At 39.7% G+C, this 23,675-nt stretch overlaps 1 protein-coding gene across 2 annotated transcripts in view; it reads left to right on the top strand.

The window, feature by feature from the left end:
- The first annotated feature begins 2,773 nt into the window (after positions 1-2,773).
- Positions 2,774-23,675, top strand: part of gpc6a (glypican 6a) — a 176,242-nt gene continuing 155,340 nt past the window's right edge. For both annotated transcript variants that reach the window (XM_074615065.1, XM_074615057.1), the window contains exon 1: positions 2,774-3,415. In XM_074615065.1, coding sequence (XP_074471166.1) covers positions 3,232-3,415 — 184 coding nt within the window. In that variant the 5' untranslated portion in view covers positions 2,774-3,231. The remainder of the gene's footprint in view (positions 3,416-23,675) is intronic.

The raw sequence follows: 23,675 nt of genomic DNA, 5'->3' as shown, positions 1-23,675 counted from the left end.
CAAAGGGAAACTTAAAAGCAACACGTTCTAACATGTTGTAAAACTGAATGAAATGTCACGCTTTGAACACAAACAAAAAAGGCTTCTTTAGGTTTAGGCAAAAAAAACAGGTTGGTTTAGGCAATAACACTACAACAAAAAAAACACTTGGTTAAGTTTAGGGAAAAACACTGTTTTGGGTTAAAATAACTACACGAAGGCAACTACACGTTGTCTGTTTTACATGGGATGAGAACTCCAGTCTTCTGGTTGAAAACCATATGTTTTGTGTCCCATCCATCGATCCTATCTGCCACCCCATGGAGTTTCACACTGTCTAAGCCACAGCGCCTGACTTCCGCTTCTGCTCCTGTCATAATTACTACGTTCGCTAGAGGTCGCTGTTGTGTTTTTTTTATACCTTCTTTCCGTGATCTACCATGTGAACAGACGATAAAATCTACTAGTGGGTGTAGTAGGCCCCTATTGACCCACATCTATGGGGCTTATAGCGACTGATAACGCTTATTAAATACCCTGACAACAGTCTAATCGGCTGCCTGAATCATGGCTAATTGCACTTTTAGTGCATTTTAAAGTTGATTTTAACAAGCCGCAGCTGTAGCTCCGAACACCACAAAAACACACAGCGGAAGTGTTTGTATGAGATATTATGAGATGCAGCCGGCTTTAATACTCAAGAGAAAATCTCCCACATTATAACGAGATGCTTTTCTTGTTAGATTTTCTTCATTATAACAAGACAACTTCTCCTTCGTCTTCTAACAAAGTTTTCTCTTTGTTAAAAGAAACACACTCTTTGATGTTGTTAGAGTGTGATGAGCCGGTTCTGTGCTGCCACAGGTAATGCATTATTTGTGGCTGGTGAAGTTAAATTGGGGTAAAAGCATCTTCATAAAAATAAGACCAACACAACACCTCTGCCCCATTGAAAGCATTGTGGGTTTTGGAAATAAAAATAGGCTGTGTGATTTAGGCAAAAATATGCAGAAAGAGGCTGAGGAAGATAATTTCACACAGCTCAAGTAGGCTACACTGTATGTCATGATCTGACTTAAAAATGATGGAATTAAAGCTTCTGCACCTCCTCTTGGCTCTGTTTTCAGGCTTTAAAAAATCTAGCCCGTGACGGGAGACTTTGGCCAATCACAGGTCATTTCAGAGAGAGAGCGTTCCTATTGGCTGTTCATTCAACGGAGGTAGCTGTCAATCACTCACTTCTCATTTAACAGCTAAACAGTACACTACAAGATATTTCTGAAAACATTTGAGGTGAGAAATAGGCATTAGATTAAAAGAATATTGATTCATATTTCATCAGTGCTGCCTAGTTTGACCGGAGTTTGCGAGTGATTGACGGCTGCTCAGAGACGGCAGGCTCCAGCTCAGCTCTGATTGGATGTTTTTCTCTGGTCTGTGAAATCTTGCAGATGCCATTAGGAGCACCGGAGGACACCGAAGCACTTGATTTTTTTTCAGATTACCTGTCTCATGCACTACTGTCAGGATATAGTGACAGTTTTATAAAATTAACTTTTTTAAATCATATTTGCTCCATTTCTACCCAATGCAGCTTTAAGTAAAAAAACGATTCAAAATAGTAAAAGTTGCACATAATTAGTAGATATAAATTAGCACATATTAGAGGGGCTGGACGATTTTGAAAAAATATATCTAGGAATGCACCGATTCAAATTATTCAATCCCGATAGCGATAGCGATACCTGGTATTGCTATCTGTATCGGGATTGAATAATTTGAGTACCGATCCGAGTTCCAGTTGGTGTTTAATGAATAAGCTGTATGCCTCACTGTGTGGAAGTGACTGGGATCATTCTTTAATGTGTGAGGCAACATCAGGCTTGACTTAAACATTGCTTTCCTAACTTTGTAAAACAAAATGCAACAAATAAATACAGTACATAGATATAAATTTACCGAATTGTTATTTATTATTAAAATAATAAATCGTACACCAACAACTTGGTAAAAAAAATCTTCAAACTGAACATGAATTACAATTCAAATGTAAACCTTTTTAATGCAGCAACAAATTGGTCAAAACTTAAACAGGAATTAAAATTCCAGTATGTAATGTATATAGTATATAAACATAGAACTGAATTGAATAGGTCGGCCCCATAGTCAATGATAACCGATCCAAATATTTGAGTCAGTATCGGCCTGATATCCGATCTGGTATCGGTATCGGTGCATCCCTAAAAATATCTATTTTGACTGATAATGCAATTGTGATATGATTCGCGATATTAGGGTATGATCAGTTTTTACATAATTACATAATATAATGCAATATAATATTATGTGTGTACCAGGAAATATCTGCAATACCACAATATTCATTTTGGTATTTTGACACCTTTAACACATATCGAGATTTCGATAAAATGTATTAATTGTGCAACCCTATTATTTATTAGTGCGTGTATGCACGTGCGTGCTAAAAAGCCTGATCAGAGGTCAGTTTGACAGAACTTTATCATATTACTGCCATAGTTTATTATCATCATCAAAAAGACACTGAAACAGCCAGCTGTGAGTTTTGTGGACTATAAAAGACAATAATAAAAGAGTCTGTAAGTCTCCTCCGTCTACACCACCTACCTCCAGGTCCCCCCCTTCACCTCCAGGTACACCAACATGTGTCTCTAACACAGCACCACTATGCTGCGGTGCGGTGCGCATTAGGTAGGTAGGATGCGTAAATCCAGAGGCCAGTCTGCTGCGCGCCCCTGGATCTCTGGAGTCGAGCAGCTCGAGTCGCAGCAGCAGTGACTCCACTCCAGGTTTTGCCGCCCTGCCCTTGTGCGCTCTGCTCGCTGCGCGGCGTGCGTCTCCGTTGCATTTCGCTTTTCCTCCTCCTCACACTGAACACGAACAACACACACAACACAGGGCTGCTGGAGAAGAAGAAGTTGTTGTGCACACAGAGAGAGAGAGAGCACCAGGTAGTCTTCCTCTAACGGATTTGGAGCAACTCGTCGGGGTCTTTTTTTTTTCTTCTCTTTTTTCGAGGTGGAAGAGACGAAGCTTTTCTTTGCAATGAGGTGGACGTGCCAGTATCTAAAGTGAGGATTTTTTCTTTATTTTGTTTTTTTAATGAACATCTGACACATCTTTGCTGCTCCACTGGAGAAATCTATCAGTTTTTTTTTCTTTTCTGACTGGAGCTCCTATTTCTCTGTGAGACACTATTGAAGGATTTCACTGATGTATGCGATGTGGAGGCTGCAGGTCGCCTTCTGTACTGTGTCGGTGCTGCTGCTGTCCCTGTCATCATCTGCTGCTGCTGCTGCTGCTGCTGAGAGCAAAGCGCGGAGCTGTAGCGAGGCGAGGCAAGCTTATAACGCTAAAGGATTCAGCCTCGTCGATGTGCCTCATCAGGAAATATCAGGTAGGCGAAATAACCCCCCTTCACCACCACCACCACCACGTGTCATGTCTGCTTTAGCCCCCCTCAGATTAAACACATTGAACCTGAACTATGTGATCTCCCTCAAACCTTTGAGCATCTCACTCCTCACCCAGTCACCAACATCATCCTCTTTTTATCAGAGCATCCAAACAGAGTCAAAAGTCTGTTTCTTTTTGCAGCATTTCATGATAGACATTGACAAAACATTTGTTTGTCTAATTGCAAGTATTTTAATAAATCAAAGGCATGTCATTGCAGTAGAGTGGAACTATATACATGTTTTATTTTTGCTATTTATAAGGCAGTATTGATCCTCTCCTTGTCCACTCAGAGCAAGCTGCATTTCATTCATTATCTTCCATTAACAGTGGATTTAAAATCCAGACTATACAGCTAAAATGTTCCACCTGTCATGTGGCACATTAATTATCCATATCTCCATCTCTGTATAGTTGAAAGATTTGTTTCATGTTTTTTTTTAGCTTTTAAATGTTAAGAGTTTAAATTGAAACCAATTCACCCTAACATATAGGTTAAAACCCACATCTGCTTTTGGACCATTACAGAGGTGTTCGTCTCCTCAAAGAGGTGGCTTCACCCACAGCTTATAATATGTAACTCATTTAACACCAGATTCATGTGAGACGTCAGTATGTTATTTTTGCAGTCACCCAAATGTGAGATCATTCATAAAAAAGAGTTGCTTTATTAAAATGGAGACAGACTAACTTCACGACCAGAAGAGAATATGTTGTGAAAGTAGCATACCTGTTGCTCGCATTCAACAGAAGAATCATGGAGCTTGTTGTGTTGTACTTGGCTAAATAGTAAATGGTGTTTACCAGTAGGGGGCTGTATGCACTCAGCACGAAACAACTCCTTTTTGCTGAGGGTTCCTTCTTCTTTTCCATATTCCTTAAGGCTACAGCTTAGGTTTTAATTCATGCGCTTTGGTACAGCAGAGATACGGGGTTTTATTATCTCTTGCGTGGTGGTAATCACATTTATGGTCAAAGCAGGGTAGGAGATTAGTCAGTAAACATAGTCAGCTTCATGAGAGGGAAGAGGGGAAGCATGGAGGCCTGAAGTTAATCCCCCTTTTGCCTCTTACACACAAAATAGAGATACTGTATTGGTAATTGGCAGTGTCAGCCAGTAATGATCATAGAGCCGCCTTATTTGCCTTAAACAGGGTTTTGGGCTGGATGGGTATTTGATAGTTTTGTTACCGATTGTGCGTGTAAATCTGTGTGTGTGTGATATCCTTGCATTACGAATACTTCGTCATCATCTAAGAATTATAAGTCTATGAGGCAAATTTTCAAGTTAGTGCCCTTATTAACTAGTCAGATCTTTTTCAGAATATACCAGATGATGAGTTGCTATAATGCAGACAAAAATAGGACAATTTGTATGCTCAGAAAATACCGAGGATGGTACATTCACCAGGATAATCTGTATCTGGGGCTGTAGTAAAATATGCTGAAGCGAAAAGGAAAACTTTGTTCCCACACTTATCCTGCTCCGGTAGCAACACGTACTCAGCATCAACTCAAAACGAGACATTTTCAGCAGACTATTCAAATAAAAAGACCAGACACTGTACTTAAAATAATTAATGTCCATAGTCTTTTTTTGTATTATATCATGTAAGTGTTAAACTCTTACATGATAGGCTTTTAAAAGTAGTAATACAGCGCTGCTGCTCTGTTATTTTTATTTCATTATTTGTCTCTCATATGACAAAAGCGCAGGACATGGTGGCTTCTGATGTTGCAGTCAAGTGTTGTAAAGTGATGGTTTGTGATTGAATGCAGCTTTGTACAGTGGATCCAAGTATGTGAACTAGCCCCAAATATGTTTTAGCATTGCAGGAATCTTACGTGCAAATAATAGTAATTAATAGTCTGCTGATTCAGTCAAGACATTTGCACAACATATCTAGTGAAGAAATAGGAACATTTCACAATGTGCTGTATATCTGGATTACTTATTAAAATCCCATTTGATTATTTTATCCTGAGACAGAATCTTGGACTTAGCTTGTGCAGCTGCTTTGTATTTAGTTTAACAATTCTTGTAGGAGTGAAAATCATGTTGTTTTCCAGTATTTGACTAGAGTGTATTTGTTAGGGGGATTTTGCTCCACGCTGGACGGGTTCCATTTACTGCACCTAGAATTTCGGTCCTGTCAGATAATGATTATAAATTATTTGGAAATATTTGGCACATACTTTTATTATGTAGAGTTTTCAGCATTTATTCTACTATGTTGTGTATAATCTGCCGTCTACTTGGAACTTCAGCAAGTTAAAGTCAGCAACAGAGGTCTGTTGGTCATGCTATAGATCAAGATGCTTCTTGGAGCCGCGATCAAATCCTAATTACAATTCATGTACAGCCTGTACACTGTGTGTAATTGGATTTTGTTGTCTCCAAATAACCGTTGCATAAATACAACAGAAGTTAGATATAGGCCTCGGGAGATGTGATAGTAGAAAGCACTCAATTATGCCTAATTAGCTATGCTAATAGAAACGTGTGGAAAGCTGCATGTGCAGCGTTAGCGCTCATCCCTCCATCATTTGCCATGTCATGCTATTCTGCCTCCAGATACTAAACACACAGGTTTAATACTCCTGCAGAGGTGGCTACCTCAGGTTGAAAGCTTCCATTTGCATAAGCTAATTATTTTGACAGCCACCGACAAGCTGAGCTACATTATTTAAGAGGTGACAAACACAGATGTGTTTACACAGATGTTAGTTTCTGCCTACGTAAATACAATAGGCTAATTATTGAATCCACTTTTTAATTTTTAATCAAACATAAATGTCAAACAACTCATAGAAGATGAAAAAAAAATACAGCTTTTTATTTATTTGTGTTTTATTCTGAATAGAAGTTTCTTTCTTTGCATGTTGGTCAGAACCCTTTTGAATGAGCACATTTACACAGCTACTATCTAAACTTTGAAGGCCATCCATTATTGAAATATTACAGCAGTGTTTGAATGGGTCTCATGGGCTCCGGTCAGAGTCATAAAACTTATCCAGAACATAAAGAACCTGGTAAACCATCAGAGCTGAAACCCCAAATCGATGTTTCAAGGATTACAGCAGGATGCTAGGTCAGTTCTCTGTGGCTTTTGCTCTCTTTTTATCTAAATCTGTAAAGTTGTTGTGAGAAAGATATTGTTTCTGTACTTTTCATTCAATGTATAACTACCCTGGATGTTGTTTTTTTCCATGACATAGTTGCTGGGTTACTAACAACCCTTACGGCTGCTCGATTATGGCAAAAATCATAATTAAGCAGGCAAAATAACTCATCGCCGCACTGAGAACCATCCGTCCCAGCTGACAGTTGCGCCGAGCGAGGGCCAGCCAGTGCTGCGGAGAGTTCCCACGAGGGGATCCTCCCACGCCGTTGTGGCTGGCTAGAGCGGGGCACATGTGCACCGCCGTAAAGAAAAAGGGGTGCGGCGGATTTAAAACATCCATTCATAAGATTGTGAAACAGAATGTGAAACAATTATCTTTTTATGTCGATTATCTTGTTTTCATAATCGTTGGAACCAGTAATTGTAATTGAAATTTGATTAATTGCACAGCCCTAACAACCCCTCACGATTACAACTGTTACACCGGTAGAAGGCAGAAATATTTGGTCTCCTGCCTCAGACACAGTCAGATTAACGTATGGGGTTTTGCCATGAAGAGATGTAATGCATGCTCAGCAGTATAACACTTTGCTGCTGCTTAGCAAATTGTCTTCATACACGGTTTTATTGCAGAATTGAAATAAGTCTTTGTTACTGATGCAGACATAATGTAATTGGCAGAGTTGGCTGACTTGGTTAGAGGTCAACCATACTACCCACTTCATTGATTAAAGAGTGCTACTTTCTCTTTCCGCCTAAGGACTCTTGAGTGCCTCAGACCATACGGGAGTGGTGGGAGGTAGAGGCCAGTACGAAAAATCTTGCAGGCTTTAGACTAGTTTTCATGCAGTTCGAGGTGTCTCGGAAGAGTGCCAGTATTCTTTGCAAAGAGCAGGTGGGCAGGATAGAGTGGTGGTGCTGAAAAATGCCTATAACTGGCTGCTGGACAGCTTCATTAAACTCCACCAGGTCCAGCTTATGATTCCTGCGCTCTCGTGTCCATGTTGTCAGTGTACCATCGCCTGCCTGGTGTTTCACACAGCAGTCAGCCAACAGTACAGCTTGCCTGTGAAGATCACCCCTGTGTGCATGTGTCAGACGTTAGTTATAGTGTCATGCACACAATGCTGCTTGATTGTCAGCCCTTTGTTCATAAACACAGCGTCTCCTGAATGCTTCAGTCATGCCCTGGCAGGGAGCTCTTGCTCCGAGGCTTTGCCGTTAATATCAACATCTACTTACACAGAGCGGAGGGGATTCTCATGGGTGGACTCGGCTCTTTGCTTCGGCTTTGAAACAAAATCACTTGATGTGCTGCAGTTCTTATTAATGCAGTGCCCCGCTCTTATATTTCCTTTCTCAAGAATAACAATTACCTATGGGGTTCATTGGTAGCGACTTTAAAGAATATTATTTGATTTGTATTTAACAGAACAGTTATTAGCTGGTACGCAACCCAGCATACTTTTTCCTCTTGTGGATTCCTGAAGCTGCAACTCTCTCTGCTTATCACTGTGATCTGCACTTTGCAGGTTGTGAGACGCATGCAGTTCCCCAATTCCCTTAAACTCAACCCAGATATCAGAAGTCTTTTGCTGTTTGTTCTTAAATGAGGGACCCTTGTGAACCTTCTGTATATACGGCACAGTTAATGTTGCAAACATTTGAGCTTTCTCAACACAGACATCACTGTAGCTCTTAAAATAAACCCTCTTACAACACTTATTATCATCTAAATGTAAGATTCTTGTGAGGCTGCTATACTGTGGATGTACTTTATCAGAACTTTAAAACTACTAAGTCTTGTATTCATATGTATTTGTAAAGCAGGATTAAGCTCATGTTTTTACATATTAGATTCATGAATTAGGGCATCGGATTTAATTTGTTGTAATTGCAAATGATTCAGGAAGATGATATAATTTATTCATAATAAGTACAGTTTATTATTGCCGTGTTCCCTTCAGATTCCATTCGCAAGAAAATAAGCATTTCAGATTTGAAGCTATTTAGAAATATAAAAAAAAACTACAAACTATCTGTCTCATCATTTCTGTCAAGTGACACAATGTAGCGCAGAACATGTGGTGACAGCCTACTATGGTTAAAGCTGCAGAGGGTAGTAATGGAGCTGGAGGCTTGCCGTCTCTGAGCAGCTGTCAATCACTCGCAAACTCGGCAGCGCTGATCAAATATGAATCAATATTCTGTTACTGTAAAGCCTATTCCTCAACTAAAATGTTTTCAGAAACATCTTGTAGTGTACTGTTTAACTGTAAAATGAGAAAGTCTGTGACCTGGCAGCCATGTTGAGATCAGTTGAGGAAATGGCAAGAACCGCCCGCCAGCCGGAGCAAACTTTCTGATTTTACAGCTAAACAGTACACTACAAGATGATTCTGAAAACATCATTTGATCGGAGTTTGTGAGTGATTGACAGCTGCCTCTGTTGAATGAACAACCAATAGGAACGCTCTCTCTCTGAAATGACCTGTGATTGGCCAAAGTCTCCCGTCACAGGCTAGATTTTTTAAAGCCTGAAAACAGAGCCATGAGGAGGTGCAGAAGTGTAGTTTTCTCTCAGAGCACTTGAAAGAGTATTATCGAATTTTTGCCCAATGATGCCTACTGCAGATTTATCTGGTTGAAATTATAACTAATTCAAGATGATACAATTTATTCATAATTCAAGTTGTAAGTGCAGTTTATTATTGCCGTGTTCCCTTAAGATTCCATTGCAAAAATCAGCATTTCAAGTTTGAAGTTATTTAGCAATGTACTGTACAAAAACTACTAACTACCTGTCTCATCATTTCTGTCAGGAATTTTAAATCACAGAATAAAGCAGAGACGATGTGGTCACAGTCTGTTATTAATCTTCTGCATATTGTCACAAAATACTGTAATCGTCTGTTTGTTTCACGGTTCTAGTTTGAATTGACTTTACATGCAGGGCAGGTATGCAAAAATACATTTGGGGGTAATTTTAGGTGTGTCTGCAGCCAGATGCCTAATCACAAAATAATGGAATGACATGAGACCTTTAGTGAAAGTGTGGGAATACTACTCTAAAAGCCCTCGCCTAGCAAATATCCATATAAAAATTCTGTAGGGCATTTTTTTTCCAAAGCCCATTAAGATGCTCTTGGCTCTGCCAAATTGGAAATAAGTCTCTTGCCAGCCTGTATACATCTTCAGAGAGAACGGTTAATGAGATGTGAGGGAGATTAGGCTGTGCGTTGGTGTGTGTGTGCGAGCTCGTGTTCGTGCTCGTGTGTGCAGGCCTGTGTGTGTGTGTGTGTGTGTGTGTGTGTGTGTGTGTGTGTGTGTGTGTGTGTGTGTGTGTGTGTGTGTGTGTAGCAGTTTAACCTCATTTTCCCCATCTTTCTTTCGCTCTGCACCTCTATTGTAGTAGAAAATGACAAAAGTGTTTTGTTTTTCATTGGGCGAGACAGATTGTAGTATGCGCGGAACATCCAAATGAGTTTCAATGTGAATCATCCAGCTGTGCTTTTGCGCTTTTTGTCAGATATGGCAAATGAAAATATTCGGCAGTTGTCTTGACCTGAAGAATGTGTCAACCGTCTGCAGGCGTTCATGCCTGCAATGCATATGGTCTGCAAGCTTCCTGGCAGCCGTCCTTAGCACCATGTTTGGTGTTTTCTGAGTAGTGTGAAAAGCCTCCGGCTGGCGTAGGAGACTGCTATAGCACTTTTTCCAGTTTTCAATCAGCTGCTGGCCTAAATCAGTAATGGACGGTGGGATTAAGGATCGCTAGCCTCTCAAGCTTTGAAAGGAACTACAGCAAGAAGTCTATGTGATTGTATGTTTAGGGATTAGAAGTGAGAGCACAGAAAATAAACAAATATCCTCAGTAAAAGAGAGTGTATGAGCACGGAGAGCATCCTTGACTAACCATGTGTTGAAATCATGACTTGAGCGGTAACTCTGTGAGGGATACAAGGAGGGAGGCAGGTAGGATGTAATCCATCTGAATTTGAGGGATTAGTGATCTGACTCGCTGTTTGTGTTGCACAGAAGCATCGCTTCATGCTGCCTTTTATACTTGTTTCTACAAAAAGAGGAGAAGCATTCAACTTTGCTTCTCCCGTTGATACGTTGGTGAAAGAAAAACTGCCTCAGGAGGTAACAGAAGGAAACGTCACATGTGGTATTCCTCCACTGGGAAAAATGTTTCCCCTAGGATTTCTCTGTCAGTGGGTGAGTGTGGTGCAGGAATGTTGTAGAGAGTGGTGAGGGTCAGATTGTCACGTCATTGTAGACATGTTACAATACAAATGGTGGGTATTAATGATTCCTATTATAGTCCCATATAGGGGAGACCCTTAGGATTGACCTAAAGCCATATAAAACATACACCTATCTCCCGATTCTATACCATCACGATACTTTGATATGTATTACAATTTTAGTATTGCGATTCGATGTTATGATTATGATGATTATATTATTTTTACTAACTTTTTTAACACTAGACCATTGGAAAAAGTTAAATCATACACTTCTAGGGATTTTTCTTTCTAAATTGATAGAGTAAAAATGTTTGATTTTCAGCATGTATGTAGTCAGAGATGTCCTGAAGTCAAATGTATCAGTCATTGTCAGGCATTATTTATTACTGGTGAATACAATCCAATCTTATTTCCATATATGTATTTTGTATATATAGTTCCCTTTGTTAACACCTTATTTTGAAAACCGGGCGTAGCCACACGTGTATACTTGCGCTTACTTCGCCAAGTCCGTCGATAGCTTTCCCCATCATCTCTGTTCTCGTTAAACATCCATAGTCAGCTCCGTTTTACTGTATTTAACATAAATGTCAGTATGTGGGTGCTCTAAGCGTTGGCTGATTTGACCACAGAGATGCGAGTGACGGCTGGCTTGATGGCACATTACTGCAATACAATAACGTTTCCTGTCCATGACAGAGTTAGCATGCAGCTTTAGCCATGACGTCTAGCTGTTCTGCTTTTCCTGGCGATGTGTGAAACCCAAAGTGTTTCCATACTTTACTGTATGTGTAGTGTTTACCACTTTGGATTTAATATTTGATGGTTCAAGTCGTATCCACGCGGACCCTCCGCTGTTTTGTACTTCCTCGTTGCGGTCAGCTGTGGTTTGTTTTGTTTGAAGGATACAGAACGGATATGATGGCACGTTACTCTGACTACAACAATAAAAGTGGTAACTTCCCTCTACCTCAGCATTAACTCAAATAAAACAAATATATTGATTCTGGCATTAAAAAATCTGTTTTAAAAATTGTAAAAAGTTTTTTAATTAAATCGCAATACATAGATGAATAACTTTTTTCCCCATCCCTAGTTTTAATGATTTCTATTATATTCCCATATAAGGGAAACCCTTAGGAATGACCTTAAGCCATATAAAACATAGTGTTTACTACACAGACAACATTAATCACTTCTATTTTCACCCCTCTGACATGGTGTTTGTGGTTTTCCCACCATCACTTATTACAGTATGTATGTAAGAGGACCAAGGCATTGTGTTGTGTTTATTGCTATGGTCTTTCTTTTAGCCCACAGAGACGTTTTGCCTCTGGAGGGAAGTCTCTGAATAGAAGTCCCGAGCTTGACACCAATGATAAGGCTCAGAGAGATGAGCGCCACACGGGGCTTCTGGGAAAACCCACATGGGTATGTCATATCGAGGTGTCAAGGATGCAAATATATTTCACACTGGGGACTTTTTGTTGATGTTTTTCCGACACAGACAAGTACACATGGCTGAGGTAATTTGCTAAATAAGCCGCCCCTCAGAGACTTGGAAGTAAACAAGCATTAAGCGCAGATAAACATGGCGTGCCAAAATTGTCATGGAAACATCAGACGCTGTCAACGGATGCAGACAACGGTGGTGGCATTGGTGTTACAAACTTGACAAGGACATTGTTGTTGTGTTGAAGAAACATAGACAGTTTCTGCCCCTGAAAGGCCTCCGTGGCGGGGGGGCTTTGATGTATCAAAATCAATAGTGCAGACACTCCGACATGCAGACATTTCTTAGTACAAAGAAAGCCACAGAGGACATCAATGGCTAACTTTAAGGCCTGTGAACATCATTCAGTCAGGACTCTAAATATAGTTATACTTCACTGAGTTGTTGAAGCAGAAAATTTAATATTTGGATAATGTGACACTTTTTATTCTCTTTTTACCAGTTTGAATTAAAAAAAAGCAAGGGTTGAATAACATCATTTAGGTCATGTGGAGGTGTCTTTAAAGAGTATAAAGAATAAGGCTGGTGATATGCTATCAATACTTTATACTTATACTGGATTCTCCAGCATGTCTGTTGCTCTCAGCCACAAGGCCATACATTCCTACTGAAAACATATATCATTTAAAACAGGTCACGACTATATATATATTTCATTTTGATAACATTAAAGAGTAACATCAGTATCTTTAAACCTGGACCCTATTTCCCATGTTTTTGTATCTAAATGACTAATGCGGACAACAATTTTTTTAATTGGTTCAGCACAACGAGCTGCGAGGGCAAGTGAGCAGCGTCAATGTAACGTTTTGTTCACTAAAAGTGCTTGTTTTTGCCGCGGACAAACCAGCTCAGATTGTTATTATAAGTGTCTGACAACATTATGGAAAGGACCCTACAGAGAAATAAAAAGTTGTTCTTACCTTTCGCTTGATCCGTTCTGTTTGTTATTGTGTCCAAGTCCCGCTCAAGGAGAAGTCTCGTGCACATTGTCGAAATCATCTAAATATTCAGCATACACTCACCATGACACTGAAAACCTTTTCAATAAAACACACTTTCTGTACTTCAACATAACAAACTCTGCCGTTTCCACCATGGATGTATTCAACTATTTCACCGTTGTCTTCTGGCAACACGTGACCTCGCCAGATTTCAGAACGAGACTTCTCCTTGAGCGAGACTCTTTCCATGATGTCAGACACTTATAATAACAATCAAGCAAAACAAGCACTTTTAGAGGACGTAAATGACGGTGCCAGCTTGCCCCAATAGCACCATATTGCAGCCACTGAGCAGCTACTGTTTACAGCTCTCTCCCTCAATACTGGACCAATTTCAGAAATTGTTGTCCCTATTAGTCAGTTAGACACAAAAACATGGGAAAATATGGTTAGAGGTTGAAAAATACAGAAATCACCCTTTAAGTAATTTCCTTAAAACAGCTGGGCACTGTCGTTTTTAGCAAACTTTACTCAAATATAAGTAAATATTGTATTTATTGGGGACTGTTTTCAGTGGTGGATTTGTTGCCCTATTGGATATTTACATCATCAGGACTGCATACATGGAATTGACTCAGTTTAACTATACAGCATGTTCATAGAAATGTCATCCTGTGCAAAAATGTGGCTCATGTTAAAGGTTTTTGGACAGCAACGGAGCTTTATGGCACTGATGAATAAGTTATATCAGGCTGACAAAACCTGTTAGTGGCATTCATTCATTGTTAGCTGGGATCTTTTCATGGGATTTGTTGTTGAAAAATATTTTCTAGTACAGTGTTTCCCAAACTTTATTTCTGGGGACCCACTTTTTAAAAAATGACAAACTATCGCGACCCAATTCACAATAATCCATAAATTGTGAGAAGAGTGAATTTTGTGTAAACGTACATTCCTGACCATTTTTACTGCCATTTCTGCATCACCTTATATTATTTTGAATAGGTAAACCAGCGATTTCAACAAGATATACGTTTGATAAATCACAACTTAGTTTTATGCATGCTATTGAAAACATATACACATGTTAAATGCTTTATAACTGAGACCAAATACATGCATTTAGGTGGAGTTCTGCCCCTCAATGTTATAAGTAGGCTACAATTATCAGAACAATACGAACATTTAGGCTCTCATGTGGCTCAAAGGTGTACTGCAGATATAAATGTTAAATATAAGACTATGGAAAGTTATTTGCAGGCCGTAATAAAGTCTCTTGTGACCCACCTGTGGGTCTAGACCCTGTCTTCGGGAATTACTACTCTAGTATGTCACCAGACTTACCCTTCAACACTATATAAATTTTTTTGAGTAAGTAAATTAATTATACTCTCAATTGATTCTGGTCCCAGTCTGTAGTTTCATTGCAACAACAGTTCTTTTCCTTTTTCCAGGGAAAATCAATTAATTTTGTCCTCTAGACCAAAGAAAAGTCTTTGACATTGCCTCGTACGCTTTGACCCGAAGTATAAGGCAATGTCACATTGTCTCCAATCTGGGCAGCACCATACCTAGAAAGTGAAATCAACTTATGGCTGAGTGGAGAGTCTTCTTTCATTCTTCTTGACTGTAGAAATCTGGTTACTACAGACCGTCTCTGGTGGTCACCAACCATAGTTACATACACACTGTACTGTATGTGGTTCGGCTCCAGATTTGAATGCATTTGCTGAAGCTGGTGTTTATTATGAGTTATTGTGTGTAAATGGGAAATATGAATGGGATAGTTATTGCACAATATATACTGTATGGCCTAACCAGACTATTTCATAACTGGAATAAGGATCGTAATTGGAATACAGTGTACATGTAACATAGTCAGTGACTAGATTGAGACATGTTTGGCTCTGATGCTGTGTGGGTGCTGCTTTTGTGCTATCTTTTGCCCTGCAATAGTGGAGGTTCAGTGAGGGTTCAGCTCAGGAGATTCAGTGATAAAGAAAAGCTCTCAGTAAGCTGCCTGTGTAAAGTCGTGTTTTACTTCTACTTCTCTCATTTCTAATAAATGAGCTAAAAGTCATATGCTCTTGATCACCATAACATTTGCAAATGGGACAACAGGAAAAACATTTCAACTTAATATTCTGTGGCAGCACAGAACAGTGTTTACCTAAATTGTGCAATCAGTAAACTGGCATTCAAGTTCAGTAATTTCATGACGGCAATGTAGCAGTGGGCGTAACAAGAGAGTTCCAACTGCATGACTGCATCTCTCAAGTGAATAGATGACACTGACTCCCCAAGTAAGAAGACAATAGAAAACCACAGTGCCAACTATGCAACACTCTTAAAAGTAAACAGATTTGTAGTAAACTGTTTTCAAAGAGCAGCAGTTGTTAGCCGAGACAAGACATGCAGGGAAAGCATGTTGTTCTAGTTATGAATTAGGAAATTTATACAGATTACATGAGTTCATGACCCAGTTTAGTGTGATCTCGTTTGCGGCTTTGAGGTGGAGAGACTAATTGGAGATCGTTATTATTTTTATGTTAATGCAGAAAATGTAGAGGGCTGATCTTAACCTCGGGTCACATTTCTGGGCTTTAATTATAACGTTAAATAATAGGCTTTGCAGTGAAATGCCTCGGGGGATATAATGACACTCCCGCATGTGTCGGAGGTCTGCCCTATGTTCCTTCACCCTGTGTTGCCTCATTTCCTTATTACTCCGGTTTAGGCGCTGTGCTCCTTCTACTCAGTGATCTGTGAGAGCCAAATTTATACTGATGTTAATGGATTTTATGATGATTGATTCCTGCAAAAAAAGGCTTAAATATACGTTAAATCTTTAACAACAAAATGTGAGAGGGAAGAAGGCAAAAGAAGTTTTACAATTGAGCTATTAAAAATAGTTAAAAATGCTTCTTTAGCTACTGCTAAAAATTGTGTTTGAACAATTTGTGCACCATTTTATTATGGTGTCTTTTAAAGCTTCAGTAGGCAGAACGTTTTTGCCGTCATTGGGCAAAAATTCCATAATAACCTTTCAGCATATTTGGCCAGATTTGGCCAATCACAGGTCATTTCAGAGAGAGAGCGTTCCTATTGGCTGCTCATTCAACGGAGGCAGCTGTCAATCACTCGCAAACTCCGATCAAACGGTCAAACAGACAGCACTGATCAAATATGAATCAATATTATGTTACTGTAATGCCTATTTCTCTCCTCAAATGTTTTCAGAAACATTTTGTAGTGTACCGTTTAACTGTAAAATGAGAAAGTTTGCTCTGGCTTGTGGGCGGTGCTTGGTATTTCCTCAGCTGATCTCAACATGGCTGCCGGGTCACAAACGTTCTAATTTTACAGCTAAACAGTACACTACAAGGTGTTTCTGAAAACATTTGAGGCGCGAAATAGGCATTACAGTAACAGAATATTGATTCATATTTGATCAGCGCTGCCTAGTTTGACCGTTTGATCAGAGTTTGTGAGTGATTGACAGCTGATCAGAGGCGGCAGGCCCCAGATCAGCTCTGATTGGTTGTTTTCCTCCGTTCTATGAAATCTTGCAGATGCCATTAGGAGCACCGGAGGACACAGAGGCACATGATTTTTTTTCAGATTACCTGTTTTATGCACTACTCAGGAGATAGTGACTGTTTTATAAAAATAACTTTTTTTTAATCATATTTGCTCCATTTCTACCCACTGCAGCTTTAAACGCTTTGTATAACTGGATGTGTTTTACATGTGTGATGACGCCGCACATTGTATTTTTTGATCAAATTGGCTTGTAATGAAGCATGTTGGACGCAGGACTTGCAAAGTGCTTCAGAGGGACATCAGAATTCACCTGGAACTAAAGAAGAACAGCGGGGGTGAGCCAACAATTCATCTAAATCACCCATCCCTGTAGCTGATGAGAGCGTGGAGCAGTCTTGCAGGAAAAGATATCTCGGCTCACACCGCTGACTTGAATGGGGCCACATAGTGCATCTCCAGGGAGCCTCGCTGTCATGACAAATGTGACAAGCTCATGTAACCTTAATGGCAGAAGAGGACCAGTTCCAAGTGGTTCTGAGAATGTTGATGAGGCTTGAGAAAGAAAATCTCCAGCCTTCATCGTTCCAGTTTTATTAATTCAAGGCCCGTTGGAAAGGAGGTGCAAGCATGTTGGAAGGGTTTATTGAAATGGATGGGTTAATGAGCCCGTGTCCAGTGTTTACATCTTTTGGGCCCTCGGATTTCTTCATGTGTCAAATGAAACATCTGCCATTGTGATGCTTCTTGGCGCGTCCTCGGTCCTTTGGCTCCTGGAGGGTGCTAGAATCTGAAAAGAAGCCAGCCTCGTCTCCCGCTCCCAGAACCCCGCTGTTTCCCTTCCCCTGTGTAAGCTGCCGGTAAATGAGTGGGCTGGTCATCTCGCACCCTGGGGCTCTACCTCGGGCTCTTCAGACCACCAGCTGTTGTGTTTAGGAGTCATGCACCAGTTAGCATGATGAATCCAGAGCACGAGTGCAAGGCTTTAACCTCACCGTATGTCTCCTCCTCTTCCCTCCTAGACTCAAATATTAAGCCACTGTGTTGAACTGAAATACACTAGTGCAATAGTTTTTACCCAACATTTTAAAGACAAGAATGAGCTATAGTTTTTTGTTCATTTTCGGGACGTCAATGATGAATCACTCTCAAGAATTAGATTGATCAAGAATATTTGTGCACAGTTAGAATGACAGCAAGTATGAATCTTGGTTGTACTTAGTAAACAAAACTCCACCAACACATCTGTATTAGGGATGTTAATAATTAACCGTTTCACCGTTAACTGACTGTAAGAATTTTGATTAATGCTGTCAGTAAAACGGTTAAAAGAAATATTACAAATTAAATAAAAAGCTGAGAAAAACCCAGAGGAGCGGCTTCTCAACCCACCTTAAGTGAGCTGAGCCGGTGTTGCAAGACACGAAAGCTTGGCCTGGGTCTTCACCGACAAATAAACTGTAAACACACTGCACTGCTATGTTCACAGCTATAACGTTACTGATAACGTGATACTCACCGTCGTCACACACACGGTCTGTCGGACACTCGCTAACATTACCAGTTGATGAGGTGGAGACTTTTACTGGGAAACTGGCTGCATGTGTCCACGACAATACACGCAGCATCGTGGCTGCTACAGTAACTCTCCCGGACGGGTGAACTGGGGACCCAGTTTTCTGTTTTTCTCATACAGTGCAGCTGGTGATAAATGATGGATTTAACCTGTTAGTGCATCGGCTTATCGTTGTAGCTGGGCGGCTTGTTAGGCACTACAACCACAGCCCTGCTGCAGGCGACGCACTTATCTTGTCGGTTAACAGTTAATCGGTTAACGAAGTTCAGCTATCGGTTAGAAAAAAAACAATCAAAAGGCTAGTTAGGCTAGTCCAAAAAAAATAAGTTGCTGAGGGGCGTGTACCAAGGAGCAAATTGATCTTTTTTGTCTGGAGAGTTGCCGCTTCGATGCAGAGAATCGCATGCTTTAATGCTGTTGAAGTTTTTTCACTTTCCCTCCAGTTGATGACATTATACTCGTCACTGTTTTTGCTGACTTAATTCAGCATATTCTGTATATTCTCTTCAGCCCAGATGCCAAACAAATATCAGTGTCAGTCCTCTCCCACTCATGTTAACCTGTCGATTACCTGTGTCCATCTCAACAAATGCTTGCACAGGCAGCTTGCGGTTTGTTTCGCTTGGAAGCAGTCCGAGACCGCCTCTCGGAAACAGTCTCGGTTCGGTTGTTGTGGTCATCTTGATACAGGCATTTGCAGCTTACAGTCCCTTCACTGATACAAGAATGGGTAAGGCACTAAGAATATGTTCAGTCTCACCTAATATATGTCCTTCACAAAAGCATTAGAGTTATGAATCATGTTTAACTGGTTTAAATGACGACAGTAGAGCAGGGTTGGCAATTTCAAGTGATGTCATTATTTAATTGTATTTAATACATGATTTAGAGATTTATTTGTGTTTATTAAATTATGAATGTAATACCTCATTGACCTCATGCTTCAATGAAACTTTAATTGAGGAAAAAGCATGTTTAGTTAGTCATTAAATACTGCAGAAAGAAGAAACATAGTTGTACAGTGAAATAATCATGAATTAAACTCCTGCATAAAATATATGCTTTAGACAAGCTGGTTGAGTATTCATAAAATATAAAATTTTCCCCCTGAATTTGACGGTTTGATATGACTGTGGCGCACATGACCCCTTGTCTTTATGAACTTTTTTCCAACATAAAAAGAGGGTAAAAATAAGCTCTAACCACCAGCCAGGGATTGCTATAATTCAAAAACAGCTCATGAGGCTGTGCAACCCCCTTGGGTGTGATTTGGAAATTCAGATGCTATTATGTTCTTATTTCCGCATACAGGGTTCACTCCAGACTCTGGTGTAAATTCTGTTTGGAAAATTGGTCACAGGCATTACCCATGACAGAGGCATGAAGCTATACAGTATACTGTAGGTCTGCTCTTATAGGCCGCATGCATGACTGGAGCTCATGGCCGTAATCTCCACTCAAGTGCTCGACTTGTACGATGGCTTACCTTTGACATTTGCCAAGAGACATGGTAGCACGCATATTGGTTTCAGATACTAGCTGCATAAGTCAAGGAACTGCAGAAATGCTCACTAAAGCATTAATGCATAAGAAATGTAGTTAAAATGAGTAGGGATTAAAGTGTTAGATGGGAGGTTTATAAAAAGCTCAAGGTTAGCGCTCCAACCTGTAAATCAGAGGGAGGGAGTGCAGCAGGTCTTGTGCTGATCAGATTTCAAAGAGTATTTGAAGTTGTCTGACTACAATTAATGGAAAACTTGTTGAAATATGGCTCCTGTGAGGATTTCTGGACAATATTTGTCATTGTTTTGTGTTGTTAATTGATTTCCAATAATAAATATATACATACATTTGTATAAAGCAAGCATATTTACCCACTCCCATGTTGATAAGAGTATTAAATACTTGTCAAATCTCTCTTTAAGATACATTTTTGAACAGAAACATTTGCGATTAATCACAATACCATGGACAATCATGTGATTAATCACGATTAAATATTTCAATTGATTGACAGCTAGTAATGATCAGTTTCTGACTTGTAAACAGCATTCATGTCAACAACCAAGTCAAGTAATTTCGGAAATGCCCGATAACGAAACAAAAATTTACGCCTCACATTAGCCAAAGTTGTGTCATTCTAGGTAATTAACCCTAAATGGAATAGATATAGTGTTATGTTGTCAATGCACAGCATTTGCAACCCTCACATGACCAACACTGCAACCATACAACCGCTTTGCAGTCCAATGAAATGAATGCTTGCAACTTGTAAACATCGTCCATCCCACATGACGTGAACGCAGCAGAAAACTGGCTTTACTTATGACTCACATATGTACATTAATTTATCTGAAATCCCTGCAACGTTCTTGTCCGTGCCACTAGCCGACAGTTATGTTTTATGTTGGAAAAATTAGATTTTCTACTCAATGTGCACGTCAATAGTATGATTCATTCTATCATTCAGCATAAGCTTTTCTTGTCAAACATCTTTGAGAAATGGTCTGAGGTTCATGGCCATTTGTCTAAAATTTGAGACATTACCTTTTCATATTTCCAACTCACTAATAGCTTCTCATTAGCCCAACTGGTTTTTCAGTACAGAACCTGACTGCTGCAATTCTGTCATTGTGCAAAAATGGAAAGCCTCCAGCACTTCTTGGGGAATCTTTGGGGGAATTCAGCAAAAAGATGTTTGGAGGAAAATAGTGACAAAAAAAAATGGAAAAACAACTATTTTTACCCTTAGGGATTTCAACCCAAACAAAGCACCTGTACTGTGTACTCCGTGTAACAACATGTAGGCACACCGTAAAAAAATAAACTCTTTGATTAAAGACGATCAATCTTCTTCTTATCTGCCTACCATGCTGTCAGTTCACATTGATGGAAAACAGAGTTGATAATTGGAAACAAAACAGTCTGCACGTACGTGGAAATTGTGTTTATACATATACTGCTGTCGTGTTTCAAGCACACAGGCTGCTCATCAGACTAAAAGGAGGGCTGACATCAGATTGACGTTGAACTGCACCATAAAATTATGAGCTTGAGCTTGATTTTATTCAGGGCATTAAGCTTTACCTCGCTGCTTCACGCCACACTGTGAACCATATATTTATCTATCCATTACTGTCACGCAATGTTCCAACTCTGGAAGTTATTTCAAAGTTAGAAAAATCTTTTAGCAGCCTCCCAGTGTGGCAACATATGGTTGGGGCAATTGTGGGAATTATCTGTGTCATCTTGTTTGGACATATTCAATTTGGGTCCCGAGCCCCAGTGGAAATAGTTGAAAGTGGGTGATTTGGGTGATGGAGAGAAGATCCAGATGGCAGAGCAGCGGTGAGATCAATCGAGCTTGATGCATTTCTCCCACTTCAACATGCAGACAGATGTGATTTAACACAGTAATTGAGTTTACTTCCAATTTGGTGATTTCTGTTGACAAGTAATAACACCTAAGAAAGCATGTGCAAACTCGCTTGTAAAAACTCAAACATTCATTTGCTCATGTGTTATTTCAGCATAACAATTAATTATCATAAATCATGTTCCTACTGTAGGTTTAATAGGTTACAGAAGGCAACCTGTTTAGGATTTTTAACCGAATATTACACACATTTCCAGTAATAAATATATACATACATTTGCATAAAGCAAGCATATTTGCTCACTCCCATGTTGATAAGGGAGATTTGTTAAGTATTTAATGCCCTTATCAACATGGGAGTGAGCAAATATGCTTGCTTTATGAAAATGTATGTATATATTTATTACTGGAAATCAATTAACAACGCAAAACAATGACAAATATTGTCCAGAAACCCTCACAGGTACTGCATTTAGCATAAACAATATGCTCAAATCATAACATGACAAACTGCAGCCCAACAGGCAACAACAGCTGTCAGTGTGTCAGTGTGCTGACTTGACTATGACTTGCCCCAAAACTGCATGTGATTATCATAAAGTGGGCATGTCTGTAAAGGGGAGACTCGTGGGTACCCATAGAACCCATTTTCATTCACATATCTTGAGGTCAGAGGTCAAGGGACCCCTTTGAAAATGGCCATGCGGGGCGTCCTGCGGGGAGCTGGTAGCTCATCTGGTAGAGCGGGTGTTCCATGTACCAATCCGACTCGTGGCCCTTTGCTTCATGTCATCCCCTCTATGTCTCCTCCTTTCACAGCTATTGCTGTCTCTCTCAATCAAAGGCAAAAAAGACCCAAAAATAATCTTTAAAAAAAGAAAAATGGTCATGCCACTCTTTCCTCGCCAAAATTTAGCATACGTTTGGAGTGTTATTTACCCTCCTTCGCGACAAGCTTGGTACCGATGGATTCCTTATGTTTTCTAGTTTCATATGATGCCGGTATCTTCACTCTAGCTTTAAAACTGAGCCCGCTCCAACCTAAAAATTGCAAGTTGCGTTAATGCGTTAAAGAAATTAGTGGCATTAGAACTAATTTGCGTTATTATCATGTTAACTTTGACAGCCCTTAAATAAAAACATGGCTTTATCAGCTTACTCTTGAAACCTGGTAACCTGGTTTTCAAGCTTGCTCATACCATCCTGTCAACTGTTTCTAAACTATAACGATGTTAATGCTCCTACTTTCTTTTAATTATTTTGCCCCAAATGTGTCTGTCTTCATGTTTTAGCAAAAGAAACAACACATCTCTTGAGGTTTATCATTTAATAGCTCAATGTAAGATCTAGTCTCGCTGCTGTGAACTTTAATTACCTCCAGTCATGTCTAAATGAGCACTGTTGTAGATATGCAGTCATTTCTGTGAGGTTATAAGTCACTCTCTAACGGTCAGTATTTTTCATTTCTGAACTACATTTTGTTAGAATGGATTGCGAGAGGTGACATGATGTAGTTCATCACAGAAAGTAAAAAGTACCCAGAGAATCCTCTGACAGTTGGTAACCTACTTTTGCTTTGCATTTTAAATATGACTTAGATGTGTTTAGAGGAAGAAGATGTCCCAATACTCCCAGAATGCATTTGATTGCAGGGATGCTTCATTATGCTGATTTTAAAAGGTAACCTTTAAGCAGAACATATCATCTGGAGTATTAAACTGACAAGAGTACCTGCTCATTTTGCCTTATGCTCAAAGCTATTTTTCCTTTTCATAACATTACAGAGTATTCATCAGGCAGTCTTCCATCATTCAACAACCTTTAATTATATTTACATGTTTTTGCTGCTGTTTGCCCTCTAATCTAGGTCATGT

The sequence above is a fragment of the Sebastes fasciatus genome, chromosome 2 (genome assembly GCF_043250625.1).
Source record: "Sebastes fasciatus isolate fSebFas1 chromosome 2, fSebFas1.pri, whole genome shotgun sequence".
Classification (NCBI taxonomy): domain Eukaryota; kingdom Metazoa; phylum Chordata; class Actinopteri; order Perciformes; family Sebastidae; genus Sebastes; species Sebastes fasciatus.
The sequence above is the reverse complement of the archived record's forward strand: the minus strand, read 5'-3'. Positions and strand labels throughout refer to the sequence as shown.